This window comes from Delphinus delphis, chromosome 6, assembly GCF_949987515.2.
Source record: "Delphinus delphis chromosome 6, mDelDel1.2, whole genome shotgun sequence".
NCBI lineage: Eukaryota > Metazoa > Chordata > Mammalia > Artiodactyla > Delphinidae > Delphinus > Delphinus delphis.
The window spans coordinates 1,887,929-1,905,225 of record NC_082688.1 but is presented as its reverse complement, the minus strand read 5'-3'; the positions used below and the strand labels follow the sequence as shown (position 1 = coordinate 1,905,225).

Sequence of the window (17,297 nt, the reverse complement as noted above, 5' to 3'; positions counted from 1 at the left end):
CCCGCTGATGCTGATTTCAGATGCGTGGGACCCTAAGCGAGACACCAAGCTAAGCTACACCCGGTCCTCTAACCTCGGCACTGCGAGTATATGTTGCTTTAAGCTGTGAAGTTGGCAGTTTGTCACACAGCATAGGTAGCTGACACACCGGCCTCTGGTCCTGCAGAATGTTCTGCCGTCTGTGTGTCTGGTTGCCTCTTGGTGGGTGGCTCAGCTTGTTGCTCCGCCTCCAGTATTCCTGTAAACTGGACGTTGGATCTGAAGGGCTCGTGGACGGAACTCAAATGTTTCAGGCAAGAGAAGGTTTTAAGTGCCACCACGGTCCCCATGTTGCCCCAGGTCCTGGTTGTCCCTCCTTTAGAGATGGCCAGAGGGACACGATGGCTTAACGATGACAGCCCAGCCCTTGCACGGGGCAGTTGTGCGAGGTGATCCGTCGTCATACGACCATGCGTTCCCCCTCCTTGGTGCAGCTAAGGGTGGCAACCCCACCGGACGTCCTCCCTGACCCCACGTTCTGCGGCGGCTTGGACAAGCTGCCTTCCGGTTCTGCTCCACCCTCCTTGAGTATAAGCCACATTCTTCTTTAACTGGTGGTCTTCCTATATCAATGGGAGCTGGTTGTACACCCCGAAACGTAATTCCTGCTGAGAAAGCAGGAAAACACGCTCAATCCTTTCCATTTAACTACCAGTTTTCAAAGTGTATTATAGCAGTCTCAAAGGATGACAGCTGAAGGTGTGTTTTCTGGACCTACTCTTTCTGGGTTTCATGTATTGACTAATGGCGTTACACAGGTTCACCATGTGTGATGGGCTGAGCAATGCCCCCCTCCCAAAGATGTACATGTCCTAATGCCTGGGACCTGCAAGTGTCTTAGGTGACGAGAGGGTCTTTGCAGATGTGTTGAAGTTAAGGATCTTGAGATGGGGAGACAGTCCTGGATCATCTGGGTGGACCCCATGGGATCACAGGTCTTTTTGAAGAGGGAGGTGGGAGGGCCAGAGTCAGTTTCTGTTTCTGAGTCTGTTTCTGTTTTGTTATGTTCGTTCCTTTGTTTTATTTTTAGATTCTACATATAAGTGATAACACAGTATTTGCCTTTTTCTTTCTGAATTATTTCACTAAACATAATACCCTCCAGGTCCATCCACGTTGCTGCAAATGGCAAAATTTCATTTTTTTTTTTTAGGGCTGACTAGTATTCCATTGTATTTATACATACGTCTTCTTATCTTTTCATTTGTTGATGGACACTTAGGTTGCTTCCATATTGTGGCAATTGTAAATAATGCTGCTATGAACATTGGGTTGCGTGTATCTTTTTGAATTAGTGTTTTCGAGGATTTGGGGGATATATACCCAGGAGAGTGGGATTGTTGGATCCTATGGTAGTTCTATTTTCACCTTCTTGAGGAAGCTCCATACTGTTTTCCACAGTGGCTGCACCAATTTACATTCCCAACAACAGTATTCTAGGGCTCCCTTTTATCCACATCCTCGCCCACATTTGTTAATTGTGGTCATTTTGATGTTAGCCATTCTGATAGGTGTGACTTGATATCTCATTGTGGTTTTGATTTGCATTTCTCTGACAATTGGTGATGTTGAGCTTTTCATGTACCTGTTGGCCATCTGTATGCCTTCTTTGGAAAAATGTCTGTTCAGGTCTTCTGCCCATTTTTTAATCCAGTTGTTTGTTTTTTTGTTATTGAGTTGTATGAGCTCTTTATGTACTTTGAGTATTAACTCCTTATTGGTCATATCATTTGCAAATATTTTCTCCCATTTGGTAGGTTGTCTTTTCGTTTTGTTGGTGGTTTCCTTTGCTGTGCAAAAGCTTTTAGTTTAATTTGGTCTCATTTGTTTACTTTTGTTTACTTTGCCTTGGGAGACAAATCCAAAAATATATTGCTGCGACTTAGGTCAGAGAGTGTTCTGCCTTTGTTTTCTTCTAGGTTTTATGTTTTCAGGGCTTACATTTAGGTCTTTAATCCATTTTGAGTTTTTTTTTAATATGGTGTTAGAGAGCATTCTAATTTCATTCTTTTACATGTAGCTGTCCAGTTTTCCCAGCACCACTGGGAAAGAGACTGTCTTTTCTGCATTGTATATTCTTGCCTCCTCTGTCACAGATTGACTGACCATAAGTGTGTGGGTTTATTTCTGGGCTCTCTATTCTGTTCTGTTGATCTATATTTCTGTTTTTGTGCCAGTACCATACTGTTGTGATTACAATAGCTTTGTAGTATAGTCTGAAGTCAGGAAGCATGATACCTCCAGCTTTGTTCTTCTTTCTCAAGATTGCTTTGGCCAGTCAGGAGCTTTTGTGTTTCCATACAAGTTTTAGAATTATTTGTCCTAGTTCTGTGAAAAATGCCATTGGTATTTTGACAGGGATTGCATTGAATCTGTAGATTGCTTTGAGTAGTATGGTCATTTAAACAATATTAATTTTTCCAATCCATGAGCATGATATATCTTGACCTCTGTGTCATTTTCAGTTCCTTGCATCAGTGTCTTACAGTCTTCTTACAGATCTTTTACTTCCTTAGTTAGATTTATTCCTACGTTTTTTTTTTTTTTTTTGATATGATGGTAAACAGGATTTTTTTTAACTTCTCTTTCTGATAGTTTGCTGTTAGTGTATAGAAGTACAACACATTTCTGTATATTAATTATGTGTCCTGCAATGTTACCAAATTCATTGATTAGCTCTAGCAGTTTTCTGGTGGCATCTTTAGGATTGTCTGTGTATAGTATCATGTCACCTGCAAACAGTGACAGTTTTACTTCTTCCTTTCCAATTTGGATTTCTTTTTCTTGTCTGAGTGCTGTGGCTAGAACTCCCAATATTGTGTTTAATAGCAGTGGCAAGAATGGACATCCTTGTCTTGTTCCTGATCTTAGAGGAAATGCTTTCAGCTTTTCACCATTGACTATGTTGTTAATTGTGGACTTGTCATATGTGGCCTTTATTATGTTGAGGTTTGTTTCCTGTATACCCACTTTGCTGAGAGTTTTTAACATGAAAATATGTTGAATTTTGTCAAAAGGTTTTTTTGCATCTGTTGAGATGATCATATGGTTAGTATTCTTCAATTGGTTAATGTGGTGTATCACATTGATTGATTTGTGGCTATTGGACCATCCTTGCATCCCTGGGATGAATCCCACTTGATCATGGTGTATGATCTTTTTAATGTATTATTAAATTCAGTTTGGTAATATTTTGTTGAGTATATTTGCATCTTTGTTCATCAGTGATATTAACCTGTAATTTTCTTTCTTTTGTAATTTTCTTTTTTTTGATATCTTCGTCTTGTTTTGGTTTCAGGGTGATGCTGGCCTCATAGAATGAGTTTGGAAGCATTCCTTCCTCTGCAATTTTCTAGAATAGTTTGAGAAGGGTAGGTGTTAACTCTTCTCTAGTGGTTTGGTAGAAGTCACCCGTGAAGCTGCCTGGTCCTGGACTTTTGTTTGTGGGAGATTTTTACTACTGATTCAATTTCATTACTGGTAATTGGTCTGTTCCTATTTTCTATTTCTTCCTGGTTCAGTCTTGGGAGATTGTGCATTTCTAGGAATTTGTCCATTTCTTCTAGGTTGTCCATTTTATTGGCATATAACTGTTTGTAGTAATCTCTTATGACCTTTTGTGTTTCTGTGGTATCAGCTGTAACTTCTTTTTCATTTCAAATTTTATTGATTTGGACCTTCCCTCTTCTTTTCTTGGTTATCTATCTTCTTTACCTTTGCAAAGAACCAGCTCTCAGTTTCAGTGATCTTTTCTATTGATTTTTTTACTCTCTACTTCATTTATTTCTGCTTTGATTTTTATGATTTCTTTCCTTCTATTAGCTTTGGGTTTTGTTTGCTCTTCTTTTTCTGGTTCCTTTAGGTGTAAAGTTTGGTTGTTTATTTGAGATTTTTCTTATTTCCTCACATAGGCTTGTATCACTATCACTATAAACTCCCCTCTTAGAACTGCTTTTGTTGCATCCCACAGATTTTTGGATCATTGTGTTTCCATTTTCATTTGTCCCCAGGTATGTTTCTATTTTCTTCTTTAATTTCTTCAGTGATCCATTCGTTGTTCAGTAGCATATTGTTTAGCCTCCACGTGTTTGTGGTTTTTGCAGGTTTTTTCCTGGTTTCATAGTGTTGTGGTTGGGAAAGATGTTCGATATGATTTCAGTTTTCTTAAATTCACTGAGACTTGTTTTGTGGCCTAGCATGTGATCGATCCTGGAGAATATTCCATATGCACTTGAAAAGAATGTGTATTCTGCTGCTTTGGGATGAGTCATTCTGTCTCTCTCTCTCTCTCTCTCTCTATATATATATATATAAACTCCACCTGGTCTAATGTGTCATTTAAGACCAGTGGTGTTTCCTTACTGATTTTCTGTCTGGATTGTCTGATCCATTGATTTAAGTGGGGTGTTAAAGTCCCCTATTATTATTGTGTTACTGTCAATTTCTCCCGTTGTGTCTATTAATGTTTGTTTTATGTGTTTAGGTGCTCCTTTGTTGAGTGCATATATATTTATAATTGTTATATATTCTTCTTGTATTGATCCCTTGATCATTATGTAATGCTCTTCTTTGCTTCTTGTTACAGTCTTTGTCTTTAAGTACAGTAAGCATATTCTTTTTTTTTTTTTTTTTCCGGTACGCAGACCTCTCACTGTTGTGGCCTCTCCCGTCGCGGAGCACAGGCTCCGGATGCGCAGGCTCAACGGCCATGGCTCACGGGCCCAGCCGCTCCGCGGCATGTGGGATCTTCCCGGACCGGGGCATGAACCCGCGTCCCCTGCATCGGCAGGCGGGCTCCCAACCACTGCGCCACCGGGGAAGCCCAAGCATATTCTTAATGTGCAACCATCACCACCACCCATCTCGTTCATCTTCCCAAACCAAAGCTCTGTCCCCATTAAACATTCACTCCCCGTCCCGTCCCCCAGCCCCTGCAGCCAGCTTGCTCTACCCTTCACTTGGTTTGCACTGTCTGTCTGATTGCCTGAAGAATTCTTTCTTTATCCTTTAAGCCCAGTAGATTAATGGAATCAATATCTGGGTGTGGCACATCCTGCACCTTATTTTCCTGGAACGCTTTCATCGTTATATTGCTCAGTACTTTCTGAATATGTTTTAAGTACTTAAAACAGCTTGGGGCCTCTATCCGGGGCACAAGCAGTTCTCCGCGTGAGTGTCCCACAGCTCTCAGCTCCTGTCTGCTCCGCATCTGCTGCCGTGCCAGCGGGGCCATCCCTCTGTCAGGAACTCCATTTTCAGTCACAGCTTTTCTGGATTGGGCGCATGAGTGATCCCACGTGATTCAGTGTTGGGGCTCTCGGTTTGTCTCCAAACTTCTGTCATCTCCCTGTGTCCCTCACTCTGTTGAGACACCGACATGTCTCATTTTTGAGCTTGTCCCTGTCCAGTGGGTTTAGTGCTTGAAGCCTGTTTAGGGAATTCCTTCTGCTCCTAGTCATGTTTTATTGTTGGCCGGCTTCTTTGTCTTATGAAGTCCATCCTCTCTTTATCCCCCTTTTTCTCTTCTCTCTCTCCCTTCCTTCCTTCCTTTAAAAAAAATTGTTTCTTTGAATCGTGGTAAAATATACCAAAAACGCACCATCTTAACCACGTGAAGCGCACAGCCCAGTGGCTTTCAGCACATCCACGCTGTTGTGTAACCATCGCCACATCCATCTCCAGATCTCTCCCATCTTCCCAAACTGAAGCTCTGTCCCCATTCAGCACTAACTCCGTCTCCCAGCTCCTGGCCCCCACCATCTCCTTTCTGTCTCTATGGGTTTGACTCTTCGAGGTCCCTCAGATAAGTGGATCCTACAGGATTTGTCCTTTTGCGACGGGCTTCTTTCTTTTTTTTCAAATTTAATTTGATTTTTTAATTTATTTATTTGGTTGCACCAGGTCTTAGTTGCGGTAGGTGGGCTCCTTAGTTGTGGCTCACAGGCTTCTTGGTTGCGGCACATGGGCTCCTTAGTTGCAGCCAGCCTGCCCCGCCCCCACCCAGCCAGCAGTCCCCACACACAGAATGACACAGGGCTGCTGTGTGGCAGGAATGAAGCCCTTTGGAAGAAGGTGCAAGTGCTTGAGCAAAAGGAGCAGTCGACCTTCCTGCCTGTCCCCTACCCCACCACACGCAGCCATGGGGTCTGAGTCTGCCTGAGCCCCGTGGGAGCAAGCAGTGCTGGGACTCCTCAGGGCCTGGGTCCGCTCTCCCTGCCTCGCCTCACGTGGGAGCGTCCAGCCTGCCCACTGGACACTCCTCACAGTGCCCTGGGGATGCAGAGCCGTGGGCCACGGGTCCCCCCAGGAGGGCTGTCTGTCCTCCCCCCACAGGAAGATACCAGTAGACTCGGGATCATAGAAGTGGACCATTGTTTTTAAAATAAATCAAACCTCACCTAAATGATGCAGCAGCCAGTTGAAAGACCCCCCCAGCCCACTCCCAGACGTAACCACCACACATCAGCCTGTATTTGTCATTAGATCCTGCCACACAAAATGTTGGACATCCTGCCCCTGTCACCTGATCTGACCCTGGACCTCAGACACCATCGGGACCTGCCAACCCACTGCATTCTCAAAACCCAGAACGGGAAAGACACAGCACTCAGGGCGGGATGCGCTAGACACGCTGAGCCTTCCCCGTGGGTGGATGTGAGGTGTTGCCATCCTGTGCCCTTACAGATGGCGCTCCCACGAGCATCCTGAGATGGGCTGCCATTCGCTGCCATTGCTCAAGGAAATCAAGTTCTGGTCTCTTCGTGGACCCTAGAGTCTCAAGGAGCCCCTCTCACAGCTTCCTGGGGTGCACAGGTGAACGTCCCTGATGGTCTATTGCGTGTGTGTTACCGACCAGGGCTCTTGGCCCCCTTAATCAATAGAAACTGATCAGAGGCCACATCAGAAATTCAGGCAAGACTTTATTGGGGGCCCTGCTGCTGTAGTGGGGAGCGTGAACAAGTAATAGGTTCCCTTGCTCCCTCGCTGAGTGGTGGGGGCGTCTGGTTCCTTATATGGGGTGAGGGTAGGGATGTGTCCGGGGGTCGGGCCGGAGGGGTGGCTTAGGAGGTCTGCCCACCCCTGGTGGTGTGTGCGAGGGTCTCGCGCAGTGCCCCGCTTTTGCTCCCAGCTCTTCAGAAGTGGCAGTTGGGGTTTCTGTCTCTTTGTAGCTTGTTGTCCAGAATTTGCCCCACCTGCGCATGTACGCAGTTATTTTTAGTCCCTTATCGATTCTTCGTATTTCGTTGCTCGAAGAGATGTTTGTTTCGGTGCAAGCACTGCAGCAAAGGGTCCCAGGTCTCAGCCTGTCTCGCGTGGACACACGTACAGAGGGGCCTCAGCGCGGCCCCGCAGAGGGCGCTGCCCGTGCCCGCGGTGCTGCATGCGTCTCGCTCACCAGCAGGCCCGAGGCACTTCCAGCCCTCCCTCTTTTGCAGGCGCTCTATGCCTCTCTCCCCATGGGAAGGGTAGGGAATGGCTGACAGAGGCTTGCCCCCCTCTGCCCAGGGCGGGCAGGGGCCTCCCAGTGCTTGGCCAGTACGAACACCTCGGCAGGTATGGGACAGGATGGGACGTAGAAGGCGGTCGGGGGAAATGCACTATGAGTGTTTGCTGACGCCACCGAATGGCTTTATCCCGACAAGGCAATGTCTGGGGAGGGGCCAGGCCAGGGGCTGGGTGTACTGAGGCCCACCTTCCTTCTGCAGACCTCTGCAAGCACCGGGCCCTGGTGGTTGGCTGGGTCACAAGTGGGGTGAAGACATAGAGGTAGGCAGGCTGGCCAAGCTGCAGGCTCCGGTCTGGCGTCAGGGTTTGGACACGTTGGCAGGGCCTGGAGCCCCCCCCCGGCAGCCTGGACGGTTGTCGTCTGAGCCCCCCTGCGCCCAGCTGGGCTGCAGGGCAGCCAACCCACAGCCTTGGTTCTCCCAGCGCCAACACCTGACGGCCGTTACCTAGGCGAGTCACCTCAGGCCTCCCTCTCTGTGAAAATGGAAGGAATTGGGCAGAAAAGCCACACAGTGCGGCAACAGGGAGCAGAGGCTCGGTCGGCTGGCCCCGCGTGGCAGACCTCGCTCCACTGCTTCCTGTCTGGTCTCCTGGGGAAGGTACTTCTCCCTCCCTCAGTGCCTTGGTTTCCCCACTTTGCAAATGGACAGAAATCTGCACACTTCCTCAAGCTGTCTGTATTCAGTGAGAGGCTCCGAGCTCGCCCAGCAGGGCGTCGGGCGCAGACTGGGCTCCAGGAAGTAGCTGGCTCATCCGCGGCTGGGGTCTCACGCCTGGCACGGAGCTGAGCCTGGTATGCGGACACCGGTAAACGAGTACCCCCGTGGACTCCCAGAAAGCTCTGGGGGGAAGGAGGTGGGGGAAAGGGCGACCCCTGAGTGCCTGCGGTTGGGAGGACAGACAGCGATGTCCCACCTGACCCAGGGGCTGGACCCACCCAACCTGGGCAGCAGGGGTAAGGGCTGGCAGGTGCGCGTGGCTCTGGGCTGGCCAACTAGAGCCCCACCCGCGTCCCCAGAACCCACAGGCCGGCTGAGGCTCCCCTCTCCAGCGGCCTCCGCCTGCGGAGGTGACCGGCCGAGAGCCACCGGCTGTCACCGTGCTACTATCCCTCCCCTCCTCCCAGCGCCGTGACCGTCAGCATGACTATTACTACTACTTCCGTTGTAAGGCAGCCCCTCGAAGCCTGGGACGCCAAGACCCTCTCCCACGTGGCGCGTCCTCTGGGCACCCAGCCTCCGGGGTGGGGAGGCGGCCGAGCCTGGGCGCCCCCGGGCCGCGGCGGGAGGGAGCCCGGCCGCCCCCAGTTTCCCAGCCCCCCTCGGCCGTTCCACTGCGGCGGAGGCGCGGGGAAGGCGGGGCGGCGCGCGGAGATGGTAGCGCCCGCTCCCCTGCCGCCACCCGCCGCCTGCCGCCCGCCGCCCAACGCCGCCGTGCGCTCCGACAGGATGGCGCGGGCCAAGCTGCCGCGCTCGCCGTCCGAGGGCAAGGCGGGCCCGGGGGGCGCCCCGGCCGGCGCCTCGGCCCCCGAGGAGCCGCACGGGCTCAGCCCGCTGCTGCCGGCCCGCGGCGGGGGCTCAGTAGGCAGCGACGTGGGCCAGAGGTAGGGGCGGGGGCGCGGGGCGCCGCGGGAGGGGCTTTGCATCTCTGCGCTCGCATCCCGCACGGGCTCCGCTCGGCTGCACCTGCCGCGCTGCCTGCAGCCCCGGGAAGGGAGGGACGGCCGAGGTCTCCCTCGGGACCCCCAGCCAAGCGCCCCAACCGCTCTGTGTGTCTCCAGCCCGCCTCGGGGAGCCTGTGGGACCCCTGCTCCCTTCTGCTCTGAGAGGCTGAGCACAGAGGGCCTGCACATAAGACCGGAGGGAAGAAAGGCAGTGGGGACCTGGGCGCTGTGCCAGGTGGCTTGGTGACCACTGCCCGAGCCCTGCCCCACTGGAGGCCACACTCTTGTTGGTTCCAGCAGCCACTTGGGGGGAAGCAGGGCCAGCATCTGTGTCCTGCTTCAGAGGTGAGCAGCTGCATAGCAGATGGGAGCTGGGGTGTATCAGGGCTCAGGCTCCCTGGGGCTGGTGCCTGGAGCCAGTGGCAGCTGAGGTGCAGCAGGCTGGTTCCCCAGCCAGGCAGGGGCAGTGCCAACCCCTGTCCGGCCCCTCCTTGAGGCCCGGTGCAGGACGACAGCCTATTTCACAGATGCGGGCGCTGAGGCTCAGTCTGCAGGGCTAACGCAGGGCCACCCCTGCCCTGTGCCAGGAGCCCTTCTAGATGCTGCGGGGGAAACCGAGATGAATCAGACCCAGTGGTGTGGGCACATGTCGTGGGCGCGGAAACCTGTGCCTGGTAGAGGGAGGTGCAGGCTGGGCCGGGACAGGGAGAGCGGGGCTTCCTGGGGCGCTCGACCTTCGCGGGGGAGCACAGGGAGATGGGCAGGGGCTTCCAGGCAGAGGAAACAGCCAGGGCCAAAGCCTGGGGCGGTTGGGGGAGGCGCTGTGCCGTGTCAGGGTTGAGGCGAGGGGTTGGCAGAGACTCAGCCTGGCAGATGGCAGACCAAGAGTGCCTGGGGAGCCTCCCCCCACCCCTCCTGCTGGCCACATGCCCTCTGGGCCCCTCCCCACCCTCAAACCCCATTTCCTGCTCCTTGGCCGCCCCTGGGGGCCACTGCCCAGCGGTCATTCCCATTTGCCGGAGGAGACTGCTAAGGCTGGAGATAGAGTGCCTCTAACGGGCACGCCTGGTGGCCTCACGCAGCTGATGGGCAGCCCCTGGGCAGGAGGGAGGCAAGGGCCGGCCAAGGCCCTGGAGACCAGGTTCCTCTCTGCTCCATCCTCTTCCTGCAGGCAGTGCAGGGACAGAGGCATGGCAGGTCTTGTCCAGGCTGCATCTGAACCCGCAGTGCAGCATGGGAGCTGTGGTGGCAGGGACACCTCCTCCAGGGAGCCCTCCTCCCATACCCACCCCTGCCACCCCCAGTCCTGTGCTGATGACCCTTCATGTGAGCAGCCTCACTCAGTCCCCCTGCAGGCCCTGAGGTTCAGGGTCCTCATCAGCCTCCTTCTGCAGAGTAGAGGGAGTGTCTGCAGCTGCATCGCTGGCCCAGCAGCACCAAGGGCTGGCGCCTGCAGCTTCCTCTCCCCAAGCGTTAGATGCACACTGTGGAGTTTGCTCTGGACGGGAGTAGGGAGCCATGGCAGGTTTCAGAGCAGGGGAGGACTTGCAGGCTTTGTTCCTTAGGAACACGAGTCTGATAGAGATTCCAGTAAGACCAGAGCCGGCAGGTGGTTGCCCTCTGCCGGAGGGAGCCTGTGGCCGCAGCTCCTGCGGCTGCCCGCGTCCTGCACGCGCCTTCTGGAGCCAGCCGGGGGCAGGGCTCGCTGGGCCACGAGGCCTCGTTCCTGCCCAGGGCGCCCCCCCCACCTGCCCCTGAAGCACTGCACCCCCATCTCCTGGACGCTGTGGGGGGATCGTTAGAAACGTGACCGGGGTGTGGGGGGGTGATAAGGACCATCGCTTGAGAGCTTTGGAGCTGAAGAGCCAGTGAGGGTGAGGCTGGCCATGTAGTGAACCCTCCCGGGGGGTCACGGCTGGGCTAGCGCCCCTTCATGCCCCCAGCGACTTTGGGGCTGAGCGGCCTTGCCCCCAGGGGTGCTGCCGTGTAGCCTCACATCTGCTGGGGGGGCCCAGCGCAGTCCCCCACCTCCTGCCGAGTCTTCAGGAGTCCAGCCTCGGGTCGGGGCCAAGGACGGCAAAGCTGGCCTGCATGGACTGGGGCCCGAGTTCGGGGGCCCCACTGGTGGCAGGGGGGGTGCTTTCGGCCCTGGACGTGGGCTGCCCCCTGGCCTTTGAGAGCCGAGTCCTTGGGCCCCAACAGCTGTGTGTGGAAGGAGGGGCCCCAGGAGCCAGAATGGGGTGAGGGTGCCAAGGCCCAGAGCTGTCGCCCAGGGGCCAGCAGGAGAGCAGGGCAGGGCAGGGCAGTGTGCTGGCTTTTGGGGACACCCCTGCAGAGCCCCAGGCTGGTGGGGACAGAACCACTGGAAGGTGTAGGCAGGAGGTTTCCAGGCACAGCTCAGGTCCTAGCCGGGTGCCAGGTGTGCTGACCTGGAAGGAAGAGGGATGCAGAGGGGTGGGACAGCTGGGGCAGGTGAGGCTGGAGAGGAAGGGCCTGCTTACTTAGCAGGCCCCGCCCCCTGGGTTTGGGTTGTGTCCCAAGTGAGGGGCTCACTGGTGGCTTGCTGGAGGGGACGTGGGGGTAGCCGGGAAGGCATGGCAGGGGCCCTGGTGAGAAGGAACGGGCTGCAGAAGGATCTAGGAGGCAGAATTCTGGGGTCTGAGAGTTGTGGGGAGTCATGGCAGGGAATGGGGAGCGCTCTGTGGACGGCTGAGTTTGGGGTACCTAGAGGCACAGCCACGGGGAGAAGTCCGGGAGGCAGAGCCCAGGCCGGGGAGTGGGGACCCTTGTGTGGGTGTGGCTTTGGATGGGGCCACACGAGCAAGGAGAGGAGTGGAGGCCAGAGGCAGGATGAGCTCTGAGGACCCGCCGGAGGCCGCGCGCAGAGGTCAAGGGAACTCCAGGGCAGGAAGAGGGTCCCCGGGGAGGGGAGACAGGAGGACCTGGACGGGGGAGTGGGAGGCCGCCAGGAGGCCAGGCCTAGAAGCCGGGCCAGGAGGCTGTCTTCGCCCTCCCCAGGGGTAGTTTCAGGGGCGGAGCTCACCAACCCTGGACCCTCACCCGGAGGGGACATCCAAGGAGGGGCTCGCTCAGAGCTGGGTTGACGAGAAGGTTTGTGGGGAGAGAGGGGGAGCTCCAGCCGCGGGGTCTTCGTGCAAAGGCCCACAGGTGGGGTGGGGCCTTGGGGGCGGGTGCAGTCAGGGGTGGGGCCTGGGCGGGGCCAGTGCGGCTGCTGCAGGGCCTGGGCGGGGGTTGAAATCGCCCGGAGACCCGGGCGGCAGCTTCAGAGAGTGGCCGCTGGGGGGCGCCCGTACACCCAGGGCCCTGACTCAGGGCGGCCCCTCTGAGCCTGGCTGCCCACCAAGGACGCGCGGGGGCGGCGGCGGTCAGGCCCCGCCTTTGCAGAGCCCTGGGGCCGTCTGTGGACTGCGGGGGGCCGGGGAGGGCAGGAAGCAAGGGCTGCAGGGAACACCGGCTTGGCCAGCCCAGGATCAGCTGTGCACTTTGCTCTGGGGGCCCGAGCCCGCCCTCCCCGCGTGCTCTGAGCCCAACGCGTGGCCGCCTCCTCCAGCTCCGGTTCCCCCTCGGGCGGCTCCAGCGCGGCCCTGCCCTCGTGCTGTTCTCCCCAGGACCCTCGGGCCTCCCCCGCCCCTCCTCCCCTGCAGATCTGCACTTTCATGTGCCCGCCCCCTCCAGAAACAGGGCGAGTCTCCCTCTCCCGACCTGTCCTCTCCTGCCGGCGCCCCTCACCTGCTCTCAGCAAGTTCCTGGTCCGCTGTGACCGGCTCTGGTCCTGCCAGGTTCCTGCCACCCTGGGTGCACCTGTCGCCCGACTCAGCACTGGGGGCAGCGCCCAGGCCAGAGGGAACCTGAGCTGGATAAACACGCAGAATCTGGGCCCAGTTAAGCCCAGGTTTCCCCTGCTCTCTGCAGCGCCCAGCCCCACACCACACCCGCCCAAGACCTCACCCGCTGGGGCACCAGGAGTTGTAGGCGGGGGGTCCCACCCAGAGGGCCCTGCACAGGCAGGCAGGCCGCTCCCCCCTCCCCGCCTGTGGTCTTAGGGAGGCAGTGGTCCTCTCTGAACCTTGGTTTCCCCTTCTGGAAGATGTTTGCTTTAAGAATTGAAAGAGAGGCCCCGTGAAGCCCTCTGCGGAGAAGCAGGCCCCAGGTGGGTGCGTCACCAGCAAAGAGCAGACCCTCTGTGCCCCCCTCCCTACTCCGCCCCAACACGGGCAGTCTGGCAGCTCCCACCAGCCTCTTCCTCCCAGCCTCCCTCCCAGGTCGGCACAGGCCACGCCCACCTTGGTGTCATCTGGCTGTGGTCAGTCTGGTAGAGCCCTGGGCCAGGCCGCCCAAAGGGCAGCAGGTGTGTGTTGCTGGCCCAGTAGAGGGGTTGCCCCTGGGGGTCCCTAAAAGCACTGGCCTGCCTTGTCACCCAGGAAGCCGAGGGGCAGGGCAGGGGGTGCAGTGGCCTGTAGAGGGCGGGGGAGCCCAGCAGAGGTCGTCCAGCCAGTGGCCCTGTGTGGGGCCCGCCTCTTGCGGCCATCAGCTTCCTGGGTGTCAGAGGGTGGCTGACGGTGCTGCTTCCTGGACACCGGGGTCACGCAGGGCCTGGGGCGGGCTTAGTGCCGAACAGTGCGGTAAGCCCTCGCCAGACCTGCGGTCCTGCCGCTCACCTGGCCACAGGCGGGTGCCCATCCCGCGTGCGGTCTCCCAGGTCTAGCGGTCACCCCGTCCCGCCCCGGGCGGGACGGGGCACGTATGCCGCACTGCCGCGCGCACTGTGCCGCTGTGCGGGTGCCGAGGGCGCCAGGCCCAGTCGGGAGTGTGCGCACGGGCGCACCCCTGCTTCCCTCGGACCCTGCCCGCGTCCTCCCTATGTGTCCCTGCCCACACCTGGTCCAGGAGCCCAGGCCCTCTGTCTGTCCATCCGTCCGCGTTGATGTGTCCACTCCATTCCGTCCCCAGGCTTCACCTGGAAGATTTCAGCCTGGACTCCTCTCCGTCTCAGGAAGTGCTTGGCTCACAGGTGGCCTCCCAGCCCCTGGCAGGCCCGGGGAGGGAGGGCAGCTCGAGCCGTGCCAGCCCAGGGGGGAGGGCCTGCTCCGGCCACAGCATCTGCCCTGCAGCCGGGTGGGAGCGGGGACACGGCTGCTGCTGCTGGGCCTCGGGTGGCGCTTCCTGGGGCGGAGCCTGGGGGTAGGAGACGGGGGCGTCCGGAGGCGAACACCCCACAGGTTGTGACCACAGCCCTCGGGAGGGAGCAGGGACCCCTGCCGTGGTGCCTACGTGGGGACAAGCGTACAGGTGACCGCTGGTGACCGTCCGGACCCACAGGCACCTGGCTCGGTTGCCCCACCGTGAGCCCTGCCAGGCTTTTCCTGGCTTCAGCCAGGATTTAGGTCAAGCAGAGGGTGCTTTGAGGTCGGGGTACCCAAGCGCCCTCAGCAGCCCCATTGGGGGCGTTCCTGGGAAAGAGCCCCCCACCTGCTCACACCCACGGCGTCCAGTGTGGCCACCGACTGGGGCCTGGTTTTTAGTCTCGTTAATTAACACCGTCGACATTGGCCACCACCGCGCGCGCAGGGCTTCCCCGCGCCGCCCCCTGCAGCCCGAGGCTTTGCGCTGTTACGCCGCCAGCAGGAGCCTGGGAGCTGCCCTGGGCCTCAGCCCCCCAGCGGTGGTGCGGTGGGTAACAGGAGGGGGAAGGTACCTCCTCCACCGCAGGGCTCTCCCAGCCCCACCAGGAGCGGGTCTGAGACCGTGGGAGGATGTGGACGATTGCGGCCACCTGAGGGGCCGAGGCTGGGGTCCTGCTGCCCCAGAATTGCATTGTCACGGGCAAAGCAAACGTCCCTGGGCCCTCGGAGGCCCAAGGAGGCTCACCAGGGCCCCTGACCGAGCCAAGGCGCCAGTACAAGGACGCTCTCTTGGACTGGGGAGGCCCAGGACGGCGCCGTCTGTTGGTTTGAGAGGTCACCCGGAGCCTTTGCTCTCCTCGGTGTGCCAGGCACCGGGAGGGCCGAGTGGCAGAGGGGAGGCGCATGGCCGTGGGCTGACGTGGGACGGCGGGCGGCCTGTGCCCCAGCCTGTTCCGTGGGAGGAGCTGCAGGAGAGCCTGTGCCCCCGATGCCCCCACAGGCAAGGCTGCAGCTGGGGCAGAGCAGCCCGTCCGCAGCCCGTCTGCCTGAGGGCCCCACCTCCAAACCCAACCCAGCCCGGCTCCTTGCCCGCCCACCCTGGGACCTGCCACTGCCCGGGAGCAGGGCGGGTCACGGGCTCTGCCCGTTCACAGAGTAGCCGCGGCCTCGGCCTTGGCAGTTGGGCCCCGGCCCTGCTCTTCCATCTCGCCCGGGGCTCCGTGGCCTCCTGCGTGGAGCTCCCGGGCACCTGCTGGAGAGCCACTGGCACACAGCAGTAGACCGGGAAGAAGGCTGCCAGACGTCGGCCCCGTGTGAGTGCAAGGCTGGCACAGCCGGGCGGGTGGGCCTCCCCACAGCCGTGTGCCTGGTGTCCCGCCGGGACCGGCCGCCCGGCCCTGTGTTTGCCGCTTCCCGGCACAGGCCATCTGTGCCAGAGCTCCCTGCCGGGAATCCCTGGAAGGCCACGCCCGCAGCCTGCCGGTCAGCTGCGGTCAGCAGGGAGAGCTGCAGCCCCTTCTTCCACCTGCCCTCGCCTGGCAGGTCCGGTCCTGGTTGGGGGGGGGTGGAGTTCAAGCTGCTCTGCCGGCACGAGGGGGCCTCCTCTGGGCCACCCCAGCGTGGGCAAGGCCCTGCACACCGGCAGTGAACGCAAGCCGACTGGGGATGGGCCACGGCCGCCTGCTGAGACCTGACTCCTACGCCCCTGAAACTCGGAGACCCAGGGAGTCCAGAGCCCTGTCTCCTCTGACCACTGGGTGACCTGAGGCAGCGTCCAGCCTGGGTGGGCCTCAGTTTCCATGTGTGTAGGGACGGGGCTGGCAGGACCCCTCCGCGAAGCCCTGTGGCCGGGCTTGGGGACATGGCCCTCCAGCTGCCCGGCCTGGACCGCCGTCCTCGCCAGCCTGAGAGCTGCTCGCTCCATGGCGGATGGAAGGGAGCAGGGCTCAGGACTGTCCCGGGACAGGGAGTGGGTTTGGCCTGTCCAGTCCTCGGGGCTTATGGCCGAACCGCAGGGGGTACCCCAGGGACCGTCTGGGGCTGGGGCTCTCAGAAGCCTCGGGGCCCCGTGACCAGGCCTGCCCAGTGCCGCAGACCTTCCTGCACCCCGGGCAGCGGGCAGCAGGGGCCCTGCGGTGCGCCCAGGCCTCCCCGCCGGGCGTCCTGCCGAAGGAGCGGGTGAATGCATGCGAGCGGGTGCAGACGGAGTGGACCCCTTGTCTGCCCTCGCCCGGCTCTCGAGCTGTTTGCCGGGCCGTCGCCCTGTGAGCTCGTAGCCGGCTCCTGGCTCTGGACCCCCACGGAGCCCTCCCCCGCTCCCCAGAGCAGCTTCCTGTGGGCCTGGGCACCGGCTCCACCACGGGGCCGCCACAGGGCCTCAAGCCACAGCTGGTGGCCGGCAGCCATACACGTGGGTCTATGGCACGGGCCGTCTCTCCTGGGTGATGTGAGTGGTGGGTGTGGACCAAAGTCAGGCTCAGAGCAGGTCCAGCCCCGATCGCTCGCACCAAGCTGGTGGGCGCCGGGCCCCGGCCACGGGCGTGGCCGTCTCTCACTTCATCCTCTCTCTGAAAACCAACACCTACCTGGACTTTACGAGGGAGGACCTGAGGCACAGAGAGGACCGTGTTAACTTCTCCACGGTCGCGGCAGCCCTGCCAGGCTCCCTCCGGATGCCCGTGGCAGCCGCCCGAGCCCCAGGTGAGGCGGCCGAGGCTCAGAGAGGTGGGGCCACCTGTCTGAGTGGGAGAGGCGGGGCTCTGCCAGGCCAGACGGTCCGTGACCCCGGCGTGGCCGCATCCCCCGGCAACTTGCGGAGCCAAGAGCACATCCTGCAGCTGAATCACACCCGTTGCACCCGCACTTCAGAGTAAATGGGAAGCTTGTAACTTACTTTCTGTGGTGGGAGAAGCGGGCAGCCACAGCTCGTGAAAAAAAAGCGGACG

General features: G+C 58.4%; 1 protein-coding gene across 3 annotated transcripts in view; it reads left to right on the top strand.

The window, feature by feature from the left end:
- The window catches only part of KCNT1 (potassium sodium-activated channel subfamily T member 1), a 69,855-nt gene that overhangs the window by 19,229 nt on the left and 33,329 nt on the right, over window positions 1-17,297 (top strand). The window contains exon 1 of one of the 3 annotated variants that reach the window (XM_060013796.1): window positions 8,688-9,148. The exons of the other annotated variants lie outside the window; for them this stretch is intronic. Coding sequence (XP_059869779.1) covers window positions 8,688-9,148 — 461 coding nt within the window. Of the gene's footprint in view, window positions 1-8,687; window positions 9,149-17,297 lie in introns of those variants that run through there. 3 annotated transcript variants of the gene reach the window in all.